This window comes from Pteropus medius, unplaced genomic scaffold (genome assembly GCF_902729225.1).
Source record: "Pteropus medius unplaced genomic scaffold, Ma_sr-lr_union100, whole genome shotgun sequence".
Classification (NCBI taxonomy): domain Eukaryota; kingdom Metazoa; phylum Chordata; class Mammalia; order Chiroptera; family Pteropodidae; genus Pteropus; species Pteropus medius.
In genome coordinates, this window is record NW_024349797.1 from 785,077 (window position 1) to 801,206 (window position 16,130).

Here is a 16,130-nt window from a genome sequence, read left to right on the forward strand (position 1 = left end):
TATATAATATAAGGTAGATGGATGGATTGATTTTTATTTGGGGCCTTTATTAAGACATTAATATTACATATCAAGACATATGTTGAAGAAAGAATGGCATTGCACTAAAAAGACAATGACATCATCTATGAAGAATGACATGATATACAAACAAATTGTATGTGTTTTTGGTATGTCCATGATCCTGAGTAGATTAATAATCTTTTTAATAATGGGTGTATTCTGTACAGCAGTCGATATGGGACCAGCCTTTATTTCTATAACATCTGATATGTTTAGAAATGAAGTAAATGGCCTCATTAGAAGATAATTTGAGATGCTTTAAAATTCCTAAGGTTAAAAGTACATTTCCTGAACATTCTAGCTCTCAGTTCTCAATTGTTTCTCCCAGCTGGCAGCCAATACTAGATCACTGATTTTACTAGTTTATGTAAGTTAAAATCACTGTAGAATTTTTTTGAAGTTTATAAATGAGGTCTTATGTTGAATGATGGATAGTTTATATAAATGTCATGTTATTTTCCTCCTTGTAAAAGCCTCCATATAATAAATATAAAAAATACAAACTTTGTTTAATTTTTCTTCACACTCTTGAATTAAACTAATAAACCCATCTTGAAAAGATACTCACCTAAGATGATTCGGGGTGCCTGAATTTGAAGGCCACCTTTCCACAGCACCATTTAATATGAAATAGAAGGTGGTCTTAAGCAGCTTTCACTGTAATTAAAGAAGCTATTTCAACTTAAAATTTTACCTTCTTTTAAATTGTTAGAAGATTCCAGAATATTATTAATTTCTATATTCCCAGCCTGTGACACAAAAAGCAGATCAGAAAACACCTTAGCCGCATTTCTTTAAATGAAGCTAATTAAACCAGAACATAAATTGTGTTGTAATTACTTCAGCCATTCCCATCACTAAAAAATCTTTCCTATGGCAGGTTCCTTTCTTATATGAAAATGGAACAAAACTGTTGTTATGGAAACTGAGGATTTGGAGATGCTGGGTCTTGGTATAATATGCCAGATATTGGATGGATCTATCTGAATGGGCTATATATGTTATGCAAATTTCAGAATATTCATTTCCATATCTTTCCTTGGAGGGAATGATAGCACAGGCTAAAATACTGACAATAATTGTATAGATTACCTACCCTAATATGTACTAATTAATAATGAATGTTTTAAACACAATTGCACAAGGGAATTGAAGGTAGGAAAGAAGGGCATTGTCATTTGTGTTGTTTGCTTATGTTTTCTTTCAGCTCCTACGGAAGCGGCACATTGGAAATGATATTGTAACAATTGTTTTCCAAGAGCCTGGAGCACAGCCATTCAGCCCGAAAAACATCCGATCTCACTTTCAGCATGTTTTCGTCATTGTCAGGGTCCACAACCCCTGCACAGACAGTGTCTGTTACAGGTATTGGTGCTGCCGCCGTGGCTGGGTGGGCATTGGCTGGGCCATGCAGAGGGCCCTGTCCAGCTCTGCTTTCTGAAAGGGCAGTGGGAAGTCTCTTACTATTTACTGTCTTTAAATTGTGCGTGCGGGTGGCCAGATTCACATGATGACGTAATCTGAAGGCATTGACATTCCCCAGACATGCTGGTTAGACACATGCCGTTTCCATTTGCACCTCCTCCTTAGGTGGTATCCTTCATCCGTGCCATCTGGTCACCCAGTAATTACTCATACTCCTAATTATGTTTTCCTTTTGGCATGGCGAGTGCAGAGAAAAATGATCATAGTAAGTAGGGAAGTTTGTTTGTTTGTTTGTTTGTTTTTTTATTGCTGTATGTCAAAAAAGCCCATACTGATTCACTCTAACATTTCCGACTGCAGTCTTAGAGGCTTTCTGGGCTTTATTATGCACTTGGTGGAATTTTTCAATGTTCTTTGTTGACCTAGTCTCATGAGTCTCAGAATTCGAGCATCTATTTGCAGAGGCCTTTGTGAGAATACTGGAGGGGTTTGCTGTTGAAGAGGATAAGATGCTGGATTGACATGAGTATAGAGCCAAGAAGATGTGAAAGAATATTCTAGATTTAGTAAGATGTTTCTAATATGAACCTAGCCTTTCAAAATATGAAATTTTATCATATTTTTTGATCCCTAAAATTTAGAATATGAGGCTTGTTAGTTTTGCATATTCATTTTTGAATTAATATAGCCACCTGTGCAGGAAGTGGCCAACACAGACTGGTTATTGATTTATTGTGAGATCTGCAACTGTGTAATTGTAGGTGTAATACAGGTTAATCATAGCCATGGAGCTAGCAAGTTCAGGGAACAAAACAAGGAGAGGTTACTTTGGACTTCTGCTGACTGCCACCAACCATCCTTACACATTCCACAATAACTACATGTGTTGAGTTCTTATTATAAGCACAGCACTACTCTTGGCACTATATATGTGTTACGTCATTTAATGTTTAAAACCTATGTGGTGGGTACTATTTTCATCCCCATTTTCAGATGAGGAAACTTAAGCACACAGGAGGGGTAACTTGCCCTAGGTCAACTGGTACTGGGCAGAGCTTACTTTCAAATGTACCAGTCTCATTCAAGATCCCAATCTCTTAATGCCTCAGCCACATGTCACATGACGATAGGAGGAGGGGGGCGGTCTTTGCCGCCCCGGCTGCTGACCTATCAACTATTCCAGAACTTCTCGAGTGCCAAGTGTTTATGAAAACCCAAGACCAGGGAGGTCTGTAGTTTCCTAGGCTCAGGGAGTAGAAACACAAACAGAGGAGACCTAGATGTGAAGCCTCTTATCAAAAATATGGTCTCTGAAGGCTGCTTTAGGTAGGTGTGGAATGAAAGAATAGGACATTTGACTGTGATGGGATGGATAACTATTTGTGTTTAGAAAATACCCCAAGCCATTGAAACATACTATGTACTGATTCTAAGCAAAGGATTTTATGCCGCTTTGTAGGGAGAAAGCTAAACTCTTTTTGAATGGACACTAGGAAGTCTGGGGAGTGGAAAGCAATCAGCTTTTCTCAAAGAGAGCTGCTTCTTCAAAAACTTTTGTCTAAATAAAGTGCTGTCCAATAGAAATATAAAGTTAGCCACATACTAATTTTATATTTTCTAATATCCATGTTTTTCAGAGTAACAAGAAATAGGTAAAACTAATGTTAATGACACACATTTTTGACCCAATAATTTACTTACTAGGTCATACCCAAATATTATTATTTCAACATGTAATTTTTAATTTTAAAAATTATGGAGATATTTTACATATTTTTGGTTTAAGACTTTGAAATTTGGGGTGCATTTTAGACTTAGAACTCATCTCAAATAAAATGCTCAATTTTCACTGGAAATAATCTGCATTTAGAGTTCATAAAATTTGCAACTGGAAGAGTAGATTCACATACTCAGAATGTTCCAAACATGCTTTTAAAAAGCTTTTGAATAACTGAATTGGGTGTCACTTTTTAAAATTTAATATAATTTAATACTCCTCGGTCACACTAGCCATGTTTTGAGTGCTCAGGAGCCACTCACTGGTGGACAGTGCAAGTCAGAACAGGCTGATAAGAAGGGACAGTGTCTTCGCCTTCTGCAGCACTGCGTTAGATGAGAGATGATTTCCATTTTATTCTTTTCAGATCTGCGCCCCCCGCCTGATAATCATTTTTGCTGTCTTTCTCTCTTATGTTTTATCCGTGGCCTAGAGAGCCCGTCTTCTGAACCCCACCATGATGCTGGGAGCCTTTGCAGGAGGACACCAAACACCCCTGCTCATGATAGGTGGGCTGGTCTGGAATATCCTAGCTGCCACACATGTTTGAAGACCCAATACACTGCTTATAAACTTTGAATTTTGCCCTTTTGTAAATCCAAGGGAACATATCAGTTTGTGATATCACTGAGAGAAATCACAAGAAACCAAGCAGTGACCTTTTCCTGTCGTAAACTTTAGGTACATTAATTTTTCTCAGTCCTTCTCCAAGCAAGGTGGGCATGTTTCCTGGTGATGTATCGGGAGAGGTTTAAAGGCCTGGAATAAATAGGGCACCTCTCTTGTAGTCTTTAATGTTTGGGGTAGGGGTGGGAAGGGGTGTGTTTCTTCGTGAAAATAAATGTATTGTGAAGTAGAATGGAAAATACGTTACCAGTTTTAATATAAAACATGGGTTCTTGATAAAAGTCTCTCACCTCTGAGTTTTTCTCATACCCCAGTCACTCTCCAAACTACTAGGGACGTGAAGTTAATAAGGCCTCCTTTCATCAGTATTCCACTGGTGGAAAAGTTTAGAGACGTATTGATTTGCACTAATTTTATTCGTCTAATCGAACTTTAAGTGATACAGTGAGAGTAATTGAAATGCGCTTTATCATTTAAAACCTCTTGTGCCCAGCGTTCTCCTCTGTGAACACTCACGTTTGTTTACTGACATGTCCTTGGAGCGGGTGCTGTGGAAAGTGCGGAAGCGTTTTCTCAAAGGAGCTTCCTGCTCTAATTGTGTAGGAGAAGTGCAGGGTCAGTGGAGGCTGAAGTCTTAAGGAATGTTTAACGACAAAATGGGATTTGGTGTGTGTTTCAAAGCACACTGGATAGAATTCAACGGGGAAAAAAAATCTGAGAGCAGCCAGTAGTGTGTACTGCAGTGTAGACACAGGAAGAAGGGTGGAAAGTACAGTAAGAGGGTTGCTGTGCAGGAAAACTTACCAGCCAGAGGAAGCCCTTAGAGTTTTAGGCCATCAAATAACACCATACAATATAAAATTTTAGGATAATTACCCAGTGTCACCATGCAAGGAAATTTGTACACAGAAATACAAATTAGGAGCTTATTGTTGTTATTCATTGATTTTTTTTTTTTTCCCTACCAGTTCATTACGGCCCATATCATGTATGTGCTGGGCACTAGTTGAGGCCCTGAGATGCAACAGGGCAACCAAGAGAGAAAAATCCTTATAGTAATATAAGGAAATGAGGCCCTGAAATGTGTGTGCTCTCTCCCTGCGGACTGCAAAGTTTATATAGGAATAACTGACGTAATTCACGCTAATTCCTGAGGCCAGTTAACACTGAACAGTAGACAGAGCCAAGAACTCAGAAATGAATCACTAAGTCTGTGTACTAATGCCTATGCCCATGACCTGATAAGAGAGCCCTCCAGTCTCTATTATTTTATTTGTATCTTTACAATGAGTTTAATTGTCTGGTTCCAGTTGATAGAGCATATTAGAAGCAACATATCAAAAAGATGAAGGAACTGCGTAGTGGCAAGGATGTACTGAAAACATCAGTAAGTGATTGCTGATGAGGAAGACACAGAAAAATTATTCACATTAAGATACAAATTCAATAAGCACAGTCTGTGGTCATTTGGTTTGAGAGCAAACAACCAAATATACATGACTCACCCCTAGGGCCTCACTATATAGAAACACATTGTAAAAGTTTTCTTCACCATTTTTTAACTAATAAATTGAGGCATTGAGGCATTGATTAACAAAGGCTTCAAATATCACCAGAATAGGCAAATGTGTGTTGCATAATGGGAGAACACGACCCTCTCACCTTTGAATCTGAATCTGATCAAACCTCTAGAGAAGCCAATTTACAGGAAATGCAAAAGACAGACTCTGGACAACTCTGTCAGCCAGCCTAATTTTCTTCAGTAAATAACTTGCAAGGAAAGAGAAAGTGAGAGCAGTAGATGGGAATTAACAGAAAAAAAATTTAAAGATAAAATTAATTGCAGTGTGTGGGCCTTATTTGGATCCAGTTGAGACAAAAAAGATTATTAAAATATCTTGGGATGTCTTAAACAATTGTAAATTAGAACATCGACTCACTCTTTGATGAAATTAAAGAATTATTATTAATTTTATAACTAGTATAGTAATAAGGAGTTGTAATAATGACCCTAAGCCTTTGAAACAAATGGTAAATTGTGGTCAATCACTGTTTTTAGGAAGGTAGAAATATATGTTACTTCTCTCAGAAAGATTTCCATATCCAGTGGTTAAAGTGGAATAAATGTTGAAAGGAGTTATTATGATATATCACAAAAAGCACTTGGAATCAGACCAGATTGTTAAACCTCTCAGATCTTAAATTTCCCTTTCTGTGCAGTGAAAGGTTGTTTGACATCTACTTTAAAAATCCCATAAGTAAAGTGTCTCATGTAGGCAGGGAGTGTGGTGCGTGCACAGTAAATGCCCGTGCCCTCCCTCTTTTCTTCTCTTGAATAAAAATAAATAAATATGCATAAATATGCAAGCTTAAACTGAAGAGGAGGGGTCAAAGTCGGTCAAGTGGTGGACATTTCTTTCAGACAGTCTATTCCAAGCCACAGTTAATCAGCATTCCTATTGTCCTATGTAGCTGAACTTTCTAAGACGAAAATCTGAATATGTCACTCTTCATGCTTATTAAGCCATTTCGGGAGAAGTTCAGACTCTAATCTATTGCATGGAGTCCTTCAGGTCTGGCCTCTCCCATCTCTCAGCCCCACTGGCACCTCGACCACTTCTCCTACCCGCTACCTCACTCTTGAGCCATGTGGAGCTACTTACAGCTCCCAGAACATACTGTACTCTGCCCTTCTCTTTGCCTGGGCTACTCTCTGGGGGGATGCATCTCCTCCATCTGATGAATTCCTGCTTTTCTTGTTTCCGGAAGGGTTCCTCCGACGCTCAGGACCAGATAAAATGCCTTTCCTAAGTGTTTCCAGCAGCACCCCACTCCTCCCCAGGACAGCACACAAACCACTGGATTTGGCCCCCTCCAGGCCTTGAGCTAATGGAGGGCTGAGCCTGTGTCATCTCATCCTTGACGGTCAACATTAGTTTGGTGTCTGGTGTATAGTCCGTGCTCAGTGAGTGCTGGCGAATGAATGCTATGAGAAGTTGAAGGCTCCCGGAGGGGGAGTGATCGGCACACATTTGTTCTGCCACTAGTCTTCCTGTTCTTTGCCCAGGTCTGCTTTCTTAGAAAGCTCACCAAACTGGCAGTTTGATCCAGGCTGCAAGAAGGGGAAGCTTCTCTCTACTGTTTGATGCTAAGTCCCCTTCCTTTTAAATTTGGGGCTGGGAATTGTTTATTGCTATTTCCATGGTGCTTCAGAAGTTCAGCTATCTTATTCGTCTCACTTTTTCCATTGAGACTTCTGTTCAGATGTCTCTGGAACATTCTCATTATCAACTTGAAATTGGCTTTGGGTATTAAGAACTGCTACTTCATCCAAGGTCTTTGATACCAGAAAATGTTACAAGGCCCAGACCCACTAGAAACAGCCTAATGGTGCTCTCTTCAGCCGTGTGACTCTCGTGGGTGGTCTTTTTGGCAAGCACCTCAAGAGCGAGAAATTTAAAAACATTTCCTTAAGAGGAAATAAGTGTAGTCTTGTCATAGAGCATGCTGCTGGCTGTCCAGACTCAGTTTCCAATCCTGGCTCTCTCTAACAAGTTCTGGGCAAATCGTTTTACTTCTCTGAGTCTGATTCCTAGAGAAGTGAAGAATTTTTACCAGCTGTTCAAATGGAGGTTCAGGGATATGTCAAACGACAGAAGAAGACGTAGGACAACTCCCTGGTCCCTCAGTCGCACTCTAAGATTGGAGACAGAACATATTTTCGTGTTAAACATAAATATTCTGCAGTAGAATACAAAATCAAGATGAATTTTAAGATGAAACTCAAGATTTTATTGGCAGAGTTTGAGGAACACTGAATTCTCCATGTCCTTTCTTTCCAATGCTAACTTTCTGTAACTATTTCAGCCTTTGAGCTCTGTCCCCAGATCAGCGGTCCTTAACCTTTTTGGCACCAGAGACCAGGGCTCTGATGAGAATCTAATGCATGATGATCTGAGGTGGAGCTGAGGCAGGGATGCTAGCTGCAAATACAGATGAAGCTTCACTCCCTTAACAGCCTGCCACTCACCTCCTACTGTGCGGCCCAGTTCCTAACAGGCCACGGACCAGTACTGGTTTGTGGCCTGGGGGTTGGGGACCCTGCTCTAGAGAACCCTCTTGAGTAGAATATGCTCGGCCTCTACCATGCTGAGTAAATAGGCATGGCTGTAATTTTATATAATGTATTATTTCTGAGGAGATCCAATATTGCATACAAGGCAAACTTAAGTGTGGCCAAGCAGAAGCCATTTGGAATCTACTTTTTAAAATAGCAAGAATCATTTATAATTAATATGTTTTAAGTATCCATATATAGCAAACTGCAATTCTCAAAAGGCTTTTTTTCTTATGCAGACAAAAATATTCTTTCTATTTAGCTTAAAGTAGGCTTTATTATCAAGAGTTCAGAATTTGTGGCATCTAAATTAATGAGCTTTTAACCTTGTAGAAAACCTTGAAAGTTAGATTTACTCAAAACAAAACCTTGTATTTGAAAAGAGCATTCTAGGGTATCATCTTTCTCATCTTCTTAGTAAGGATTCTATTTCTAATGATATGAAGCTGATTTTAGTGTCTGTATCATTTACCTCCCTACCGTGGTGAATCAGTGATAATTATATGTTAAGGATTCAGTTCCTTCATTATAGAGGCTTCTAATTATTGGTGGGTTTTCAGTATATGTTTGTCTAAAGTTCTATCAGTTAATAAATAGATCTGTAGAAGGCTGATGAGTTTAAGGGGCAACTGGATGGTGCCCATATTCACATCCCATGCTAAGCATTTTCCTCTCCTTATTTAAAATAAAATCACAGCTGCTTCTTGAGAAAGAGTAACAATTTGAAATGAAATTATCAAGAAAAGAAATTGCCAATTTAAAAATGAAAGTTGTTAAATATTTCTGGATCCTTACAGGATTCCTCTTAGAAAAGCTAGCAAATCTGGATTTTAGCATCTTTTGGTTGATTTAGAAAAAAATAACATGATCAAATTAAAATTATACAGCTGTCAGCATTCAAGCCAGACAGCTCACAATAGACAAGAAAAATTGCCTTCCTAATACTCGTATAATTAAGCTATAATGCATATGGAGATTTCTGTGAATTCTCTTCTCCAGTTAGAAAATGGAGTGTTGCTTGCCACCTTTCTTTGTCATGAAGTGAACTTGATAGTCTTTTGAAAAAAATATATTTTTTGAAAATCAACAAATAGCCCATTCTGTGGAATTTTCTGACAAAATGTATAATTTGATCTGAAGTTGCTGTTTTTTATTTATCCTATTTTAAAAGAAGTAATCATTTTTTGAAAAGCAAAAAGCAAAGATCTTAAAGATTTTAAAATAAAAAATAATGAAACAGCTCTTCAATTTAATTTGAAAGATGCATGCTCTCCAATTATGTCTTTTTAATTCTGAGAGTTTAGATGAAATAGATTTTGTATTGCTTCCTTTATGCTTAGTACAATTGCATAATTGACTCACTTTTAAATGATTAGGTAATTTTAAAAAAGGAGAGATGTGATCTGTTAGAATTATGTCCTCTCAAACTTTGCTGAGGCCCTGGGATGAGATCTTGGAACATGATATAAAACACACAACCTCGTTTCCATTTAATTTCTGTTGTTGTTTCAGGAAATTTTTTTTGAGATTAAAAATAATAGGTTATTACAGACACTCGTACGGTCTTTTTCTTAGGCCAAATTTTAGCAATATTTATGCAGAAGAAATAACTAGAACATGCTTTCTTAAATCAATCTCTCATAAAAAAATGGAAAAAGGAAAATATTCTCATGATCAAATTGTCAGAGTCAAACAGCAAAGGTGGAGAATATGAACCAAAGAATAGCTCATTTTAAAATTATGATTTTAAAGCACCATTGCTATTACTATCAAGATCAAAATCATTTTAATACCTTACTCAAATGTCAATTTTCACTTTTAAGTTATGCTTTTGATTTGGTTGCATAATGCCTGACACAAAGACCAACAAGTAATATTTATTTACTTAAAAAGAATTATTAATCATCTCTCTTATGTCATGCATCTTTTTATATTTTCATTATAAGCTGTCTGCTTATGGGCATCAGATCTGAAATGGAAACCACATTTGTGTTTTTACAGAATCTATGCTTGTTCTGACAGGTTATGTGATTATAGTAATCCCTCCCACCCCCCCATTCCTGGAAATGTTGTCTTTTGTGAAGAACACAGTAAATTTTTTTTCTCGGAGTTATGATTGGTTTACTATTTGTTAATGAAAAGAAAGTTCTTTAAGCTTTTTGGGGTTTTTTTTGACCTAGAAAAAATTTTAAATCCTAAATGTGGATGAAAGAAAAAGTGTGCTCTCATTAAGTGAAAATGTGTATTATTTTTTGTGGAACAGTGACAGTTACTTTCCTTTCGAGGGTTGTCTTTGTCTTGGAGAAAATATATTTTATTCTCTTGGCTTTGAGACTGAGAAATGTTGACACACCTCTTTCTCTTTGATCTTTGTTTTTTTCTCTTAGTGTGGCTGTCACCAGGTCCAGAGATGTGCCTTCCTTTGGACCTCCCATCCCCAAAGGGGTAACTTTCCCTAAGTCAAATGTGTTCAGGGACTTCCTTTTGGCCAAAGTGATTAATGCAGAAAACGCTGCTCATAAATCAGAAAAGTTCCGAGCCATGGCGACTCGGACCCGCCAGGAATACCTGAAAGATCTGGCAGAAAAGAATGTCACCAACACCCCTATTGACCCATCTGGCAAGTTCCCTTTCATCTCTCTGGCCTCCAAAAAGAAGGAAAAGTCTAAGCCATACCCAGGAGCTGAGCTCAGTAGCATGGGGGCCATTGTGTGGGCTGTCCACGCCAAAGACTACAACAAGGCAATGGAGATAGATTGCCTCTTAGGGGTCTCCAATGAGTTCATCGTCCTCATTGAACAGGAAACAAAGAGCGTGGTTTTCAACTGTTCCTGCAGAGATGTGATAGGGTGGACTTCAACTGACACCAGCCTCAAAATCTTCTACGAGCGAGGGGAATGTGTCGCGGTGGAGAGTTTCATTAACAACGAGGATATCAAAGAGATTGTCAAAAGGTTGCAGGTAAGTCTTCCACCTACCTACATTCAGTTTCCCTTTTGTAAAGCTTTCAGTACAGGCTAAAGCCAAGTTATAGAAGCTTGTAATCTTTTATTAGCTCCTCTAAAAAAATCCCCTTGATGATGTGAAGGACACAGGGTTTATCTCATACTTGGTTTCAATCATTTTTCAAGAAGAAAAGTAGTAGAACAAACAGGGAAAGACACATTTACTGTGCGCACGTGTGTTTTGGAAACCTGTTTGTGTGTGATTCATTGCTTGGTGACTGATGATTTAGCCCAGCCAGTCTGCTTTAGCTGTTGAAAAGAATTAATTGGATATCTGCTACCTTGAATTTTTTTAAGGACAAAGTGAGTGGCAGAATACAGTTTCTCTTTGCTGCCAGCTCCCTGTATGTCTCAAAGGTTTCCTTGTAACTTCAGTGACACTATTGAGTTCCTGGATGCAACAAGTATGTTCTTTTTGGCCTGATGAATGGCTGTTAGTGAAGGAGAAATAACTCGACCGCTGTTCATCTTCCAGTAGGGTATTCAGAAATAACCTCGCTTGCACTATTTTTTTTGGTTCCATGTCTACCACTTAATACCTTGCGGGTTAAACCGTTTCTTTTGTTTCCTTGTCTAGTTTGTGTCTAAGGGCTGTGAATCAGTGGAGATGACTCTGAGAAGGAATGGGCTGGGACAGCTTGGCTTCCATGTCAACTACGAGGGCATCGTGGCGGACGTGGAGCCCTACGGCTATGCCTGGCAGGCAGGGCTGAGGCAGGGCAGCCGGCTGGTGGAGATCTGCAAGGTGGCGGTGGCCACTCTGAGCCATGAGCAGATGATCGATCTCCTAAGAACATCTGTCACAGTGAAGGTTGTCATTATTCCCCCCCATGAGGACTGCACCCCACGGAGGTAAGTCTGAGTTGGCAGCTGTGACTTTGGGAGCCCAGGGCCAGATTTGTGTGCCACGTAGGACATCTGCTGGGTGGGGGAGTAGGGTGCTGTGCAGAGCACTATATTGCACGTGATACGGAAAGGTCCATCCATGGATAGGCCAATTCAGGATACGATTCCCTTTCAGAATGTGGCAACAGTAGCTAGGAAGAATGACTAACTTGGACTGTTACCAAGATTTACATCTCTGGATTTATGAAGTTGCCGTTACAGATAGGGAAGTCTGGTAATATCCATCCTAAACATCTCACACCAGTAACTCAGAAGCATTACACACTAAACAGTAAAAGACGCTCAGCATCACAAACCATCAGACGTTTTTCTTTAATGTTCCATGACACTCTTATTCTTCTGAATCTCCCATTTGTACCCAGTTGCTGTCCAAAACTCTATAAAGTTCTGTTTTGACCTTGGCTATCTCAGCTTGGAGGGGCAGACATGACTGACCAAACTTTTTCTGAACTGCATCTTTGTGTCAGGGATTGGCTTCAGAAAAGCTGATCTTGCTCATGTTGCTTCAGCAGTTTGGCCCCATCCTTTTCCAAAAGGGAAGCCCAGGAGCTCCCCACCCCTCCCGGCTCCTGCCAGGCCAGCAGTGCTGTTGAAAATTTAATTTTTTTTTTCTCCCGGGAAGTTTCCTGATGGAACAAATTTAATCAACTGTTTCTTTTCTCCTTTGGGCGCACCCATGCCATTATCGCTAGTTTTTTTCAATCTGTTAATTTGCTTTGAACCCATTATTTTCTAAGAGTTTCTCTTAAGCTTTGCAATTAATTCTTAGGCCTTCTAAAGCCAAGACAATATTCTTCGTCCTATTTTTTCCCCCTGAAACATGACCAGTCTGCCGCTGAGTTCTCAGATTCATGAACATCGGATAGCAGACTGTATTAACAGTTATAATCGGTCATTTGTGTCCTTTAAAAAATAAGCAGCAATGACGATCTAAATGGACTTTAGTTCTCAAAACCAAATGTTACAGACCAGACAGTGTGCAAGGTACTGTTTCTTAATACTACTTACCCCTAGATGGCCCAGAAATTATGTACCTCTGTCATACTCTCCAAGTGCTCTGTGCTCTTCCTCTTGTCTGCCTTCTGTTCCTCGTTGTCTCCTACAAATCATCCACGTCATTGCTTCTGAACAGACAGCTGTGAACTAGAGATGATAACCAAGCTTTGTAACTCGTCAACCTTCGTTACACACAGCACAGAGTTACAGCTACTAGTCTGAGGACTAATCTACTCAGAATGAAGCCCGTAGATCTCGTGACGCCATCTTGTCTGCTCAGAGGTCTTTCCCCCTGTTTCTGTCTCCCCAGTTTGTAGGGGGTAGGTGGCGGGGTTTGGAGGAAATAGGAAATAGGTGTGTGTGAGAGTGTGTAAGGAAACAGAATGAAAGGGTAAGATAACAGACAATGACTTGTGAATAGAGGTTGCTAGAAAGATGGATCTGAAGGCCCGGCCCTAGATAGATGAGTCCTTGATGGGAGGTGGTTTATCAAGGGCAAGATACTAGACTGGATGCGCCTTCTGTGGTGTGTTGATACAGACAACTAACATTTGCAGAGTAATTAATGTCCACGTCCTGGAAAAAGCACTTTTATATGAATTAGTGCTTTTAGCCCTTAAAGCAACCCTGAGGTAATACTATTAATATTCCTATTTAAAAGAAACCAAGATTCAGAAAGGTTAGTAACTTCCTAAGGTCATCTGGAAAATTTAAGTCTTAACTTGAGAATCCAGGCTCTTAACTGCTACTTTGTATGCTTGGGACACAAATCTTTTCCTTATATACCAGCATAAGCAGGGGCTTGCTGCTAAACTGGCTTTCGGTTGGGGAAAAGAACCTTGATTTTTAACATTTGCTGATTCTCATGGCGTAAATACTCCCACTGTGGCCGATTTCAAGCCACCAACGTGACACCATGAATGCAGAGTTGGGATAGAGACTCACAGCCACTCTGCAAACTAGCACAGGCCAGCTCCAGCACACCCCTGACAAGTGAGCCGCCTTTGCCTTATTCTCCCAGCACCGCTTCTGAGGCCCTAGTTACCATCCTCTCCTCGCCAGCGGAGCTGGTAGTGACACAACCAAGGGTGTTGGTTAGGATGCCTCATGGGAGGCCGGGATGAAGGACCAGTGTACTGCACAGCCCCACGGGCCTCAGAGACACACTCTGTCCCTTTCACCCAGTTTCCATCTGAAAAGCCGCTATCTGACCTTCAGAGCAGGTGTGAGATGATACCATCGAGGCCTTTGGCAGACTAAAAGCCCTGCTCTCCATTTCCCGCCTTTAGAAATGACTTCAAAGGAACAGTTGAAGCATTAGCACCTTGCTACAGTTTTCAGCAAAATAAGATAATTCTCTTCTGTCTTTTTTTCCTCCTTCTCCTCCGCACTTCACACTCCCACTGCTGTTTTCCTAGCAACTAATTCCTCTGTTCCTTGACTAGTCACTCTCTGTCAGTCGTTACTGCAGCTCCAGCATGAGGCTGAACAGGCCTCCCTGCGGCACGCTGACGCGCATCCCCCACCCCTCCTCAGGGTTGCCCGTATCCTGAGGCCGTAGGCACCTGGCATGGTGATCGTATGTGATTACAAACACCCATGTATGTTCACGTGGAAAAGTCAGGGGATTCTTTGTTTTGTTTTGTTTGTTGGGTTGTTCGTTTGTTTTTTATGAAAAAGCCAGTATAATGACAACAAAGCGGGGCTTCAATAACAAATAAAGGGACAGGGAAAGTAAAGCAACTTTTTTAAGCCCCCACTGTGTACTGGGCTTTTTGAAGCAATCTCCATGGCCGCCTTACTTCCATTGAAACAATGAGGAGAAGGAGATTGGGAGAGGTTCGGGAGCTGCCCAGAGAGCAAGCGCGGCTAACTAGAATGACAGCGTGCTGGAAGCAGCCCTGCAGGAACCGGTTGGTACTTACCTGCGGACTTTACCTGGAAGATTTCCCCCGGAGTGCGATGTGAGCCTGCAGGTGGGACGCCTCACCCCACTCCATCACAGACGCCGAAGTTCATGACCAGTATTAATCTTTCGGTGTCTGCGACCTCTGAGTCTTGAACAGCCATTCTATTCTGTTGGCAAGATGAAAAATACCCAGATAACATATTAAATTTTGATGTTTGATGGCGTTACATGGGAGGGCAAACTTCTATTTTCTGGAGGGCCAGGAGCCTGCAGTTTTTAAAGAAAGCGATCAAGGGCTATTCAAGGAGAAGTGTGGAAAAACAAGTTACATAAAAAGACCAAATTACATTTTAAATAAGAATGGGTCACAACATTTTTTCCTTCATTTTTAAAAACAAGTATTTCAAAGTGTAAAAGCAGATATTTTAGAGCTAGAAGGACTGTTAGAGATCTTCTGGTTGAAATCTCTCATATTTCAGATGAGGGTAAGTATTTGTTTCTAAGCCAAAGTCACATGGCTTATCAGGGACCTAGCTGTCCTCAAACATCTAATTTTTCTGATTCAGTAGTCTGGTATTATAATGTTTTGTTCTATATACTGTTCGATTGTTTTTCTAATTCTTAGTGTCTTAAAAGAGAGAGAGAGAGTAATGAGTAATAAGAAATTAAAGGAGAAAGTGAGGAATAATAAAAAGACCGAAAAAGAGAGTAAGTGAATGGAATGGCTTTTTACTTAACTTATGGTTTCAGCCTGTCACTATATGTCACTTTTAGCCCTCACATTTTAATTTCTTTTGATCATAGCTCTTTAAAAGTTGCTGAGTTTTTTGTTTTGTCATAGGCTCTGCCCTGAGTGAAATGTGATAGTTACTAAAAGGTGAAGAAGTATGGGGACTTGAAATAGAAGTATGCTTAGTGACAGAACTAAGACTAACCAAAAGTAAATTAATTCTCTGGGTTCAGGTCCTGGCTTTGCCACTTCCTGATTGTGTGGTCGTGGGCAAATTAATCTCTCCAAGTCTACATTTTCTCATCTGATAAATGGGGATACTGATATACTCATTTCAGAGAGTCGTAGCGAGGCTAGATTAGTGTCTGGTCCATTGTGACCTATGTTTATTAGTTGTTATTGTTCAACACCAAGTTTTTCTCGAGACGATATAACAAAAATCCTTTTATAAACTTTCAGGCATATCATTAAAAGCCAGCTTTTATCTTTGTTCTTCGATGTGCTGCTCACTTCTGGATTCCAGGTGTCATTCCTATATTTTACAGAGATGACTGAATGATCGGAAGGTAGTGGAT

The 16,130-nt window shown here is 39.9% G+C and overlaps 1 protein-coding gene across 15 annotated transcripts in view; it reads left to right on the forward strand.

The window, feature by feature from the left end:
- SIPA1L1 (signal induced proliferation associated 1 like 1) overlaps positions 1-16,130 on the forward strand; it is a 321,896-nt gene that overhangs the window by 243,216 nt on the left and 62,550 nt on the right. For all 15 annotated transcript variants that reach the window (XM_039883686.1, XM_039883681.1, XM_039883680.1 and 12 more), the window contains 3 exons: positions 1,271-1,428; positions 10,397-10,970; positions 11,592-11,866. In XM_039883686.1, coding sequence (XP_039739620.1) covers positions 1,271-1,428; positions 10,397-10,970; positions 11,592-11,866 — 1,007 coding nt within the window. The remainder of the gene's footprint in view (positions 1-1,270; positions 1,429-10,396; positions 10,971-11,591; positions 11,867-16,130) is intronic.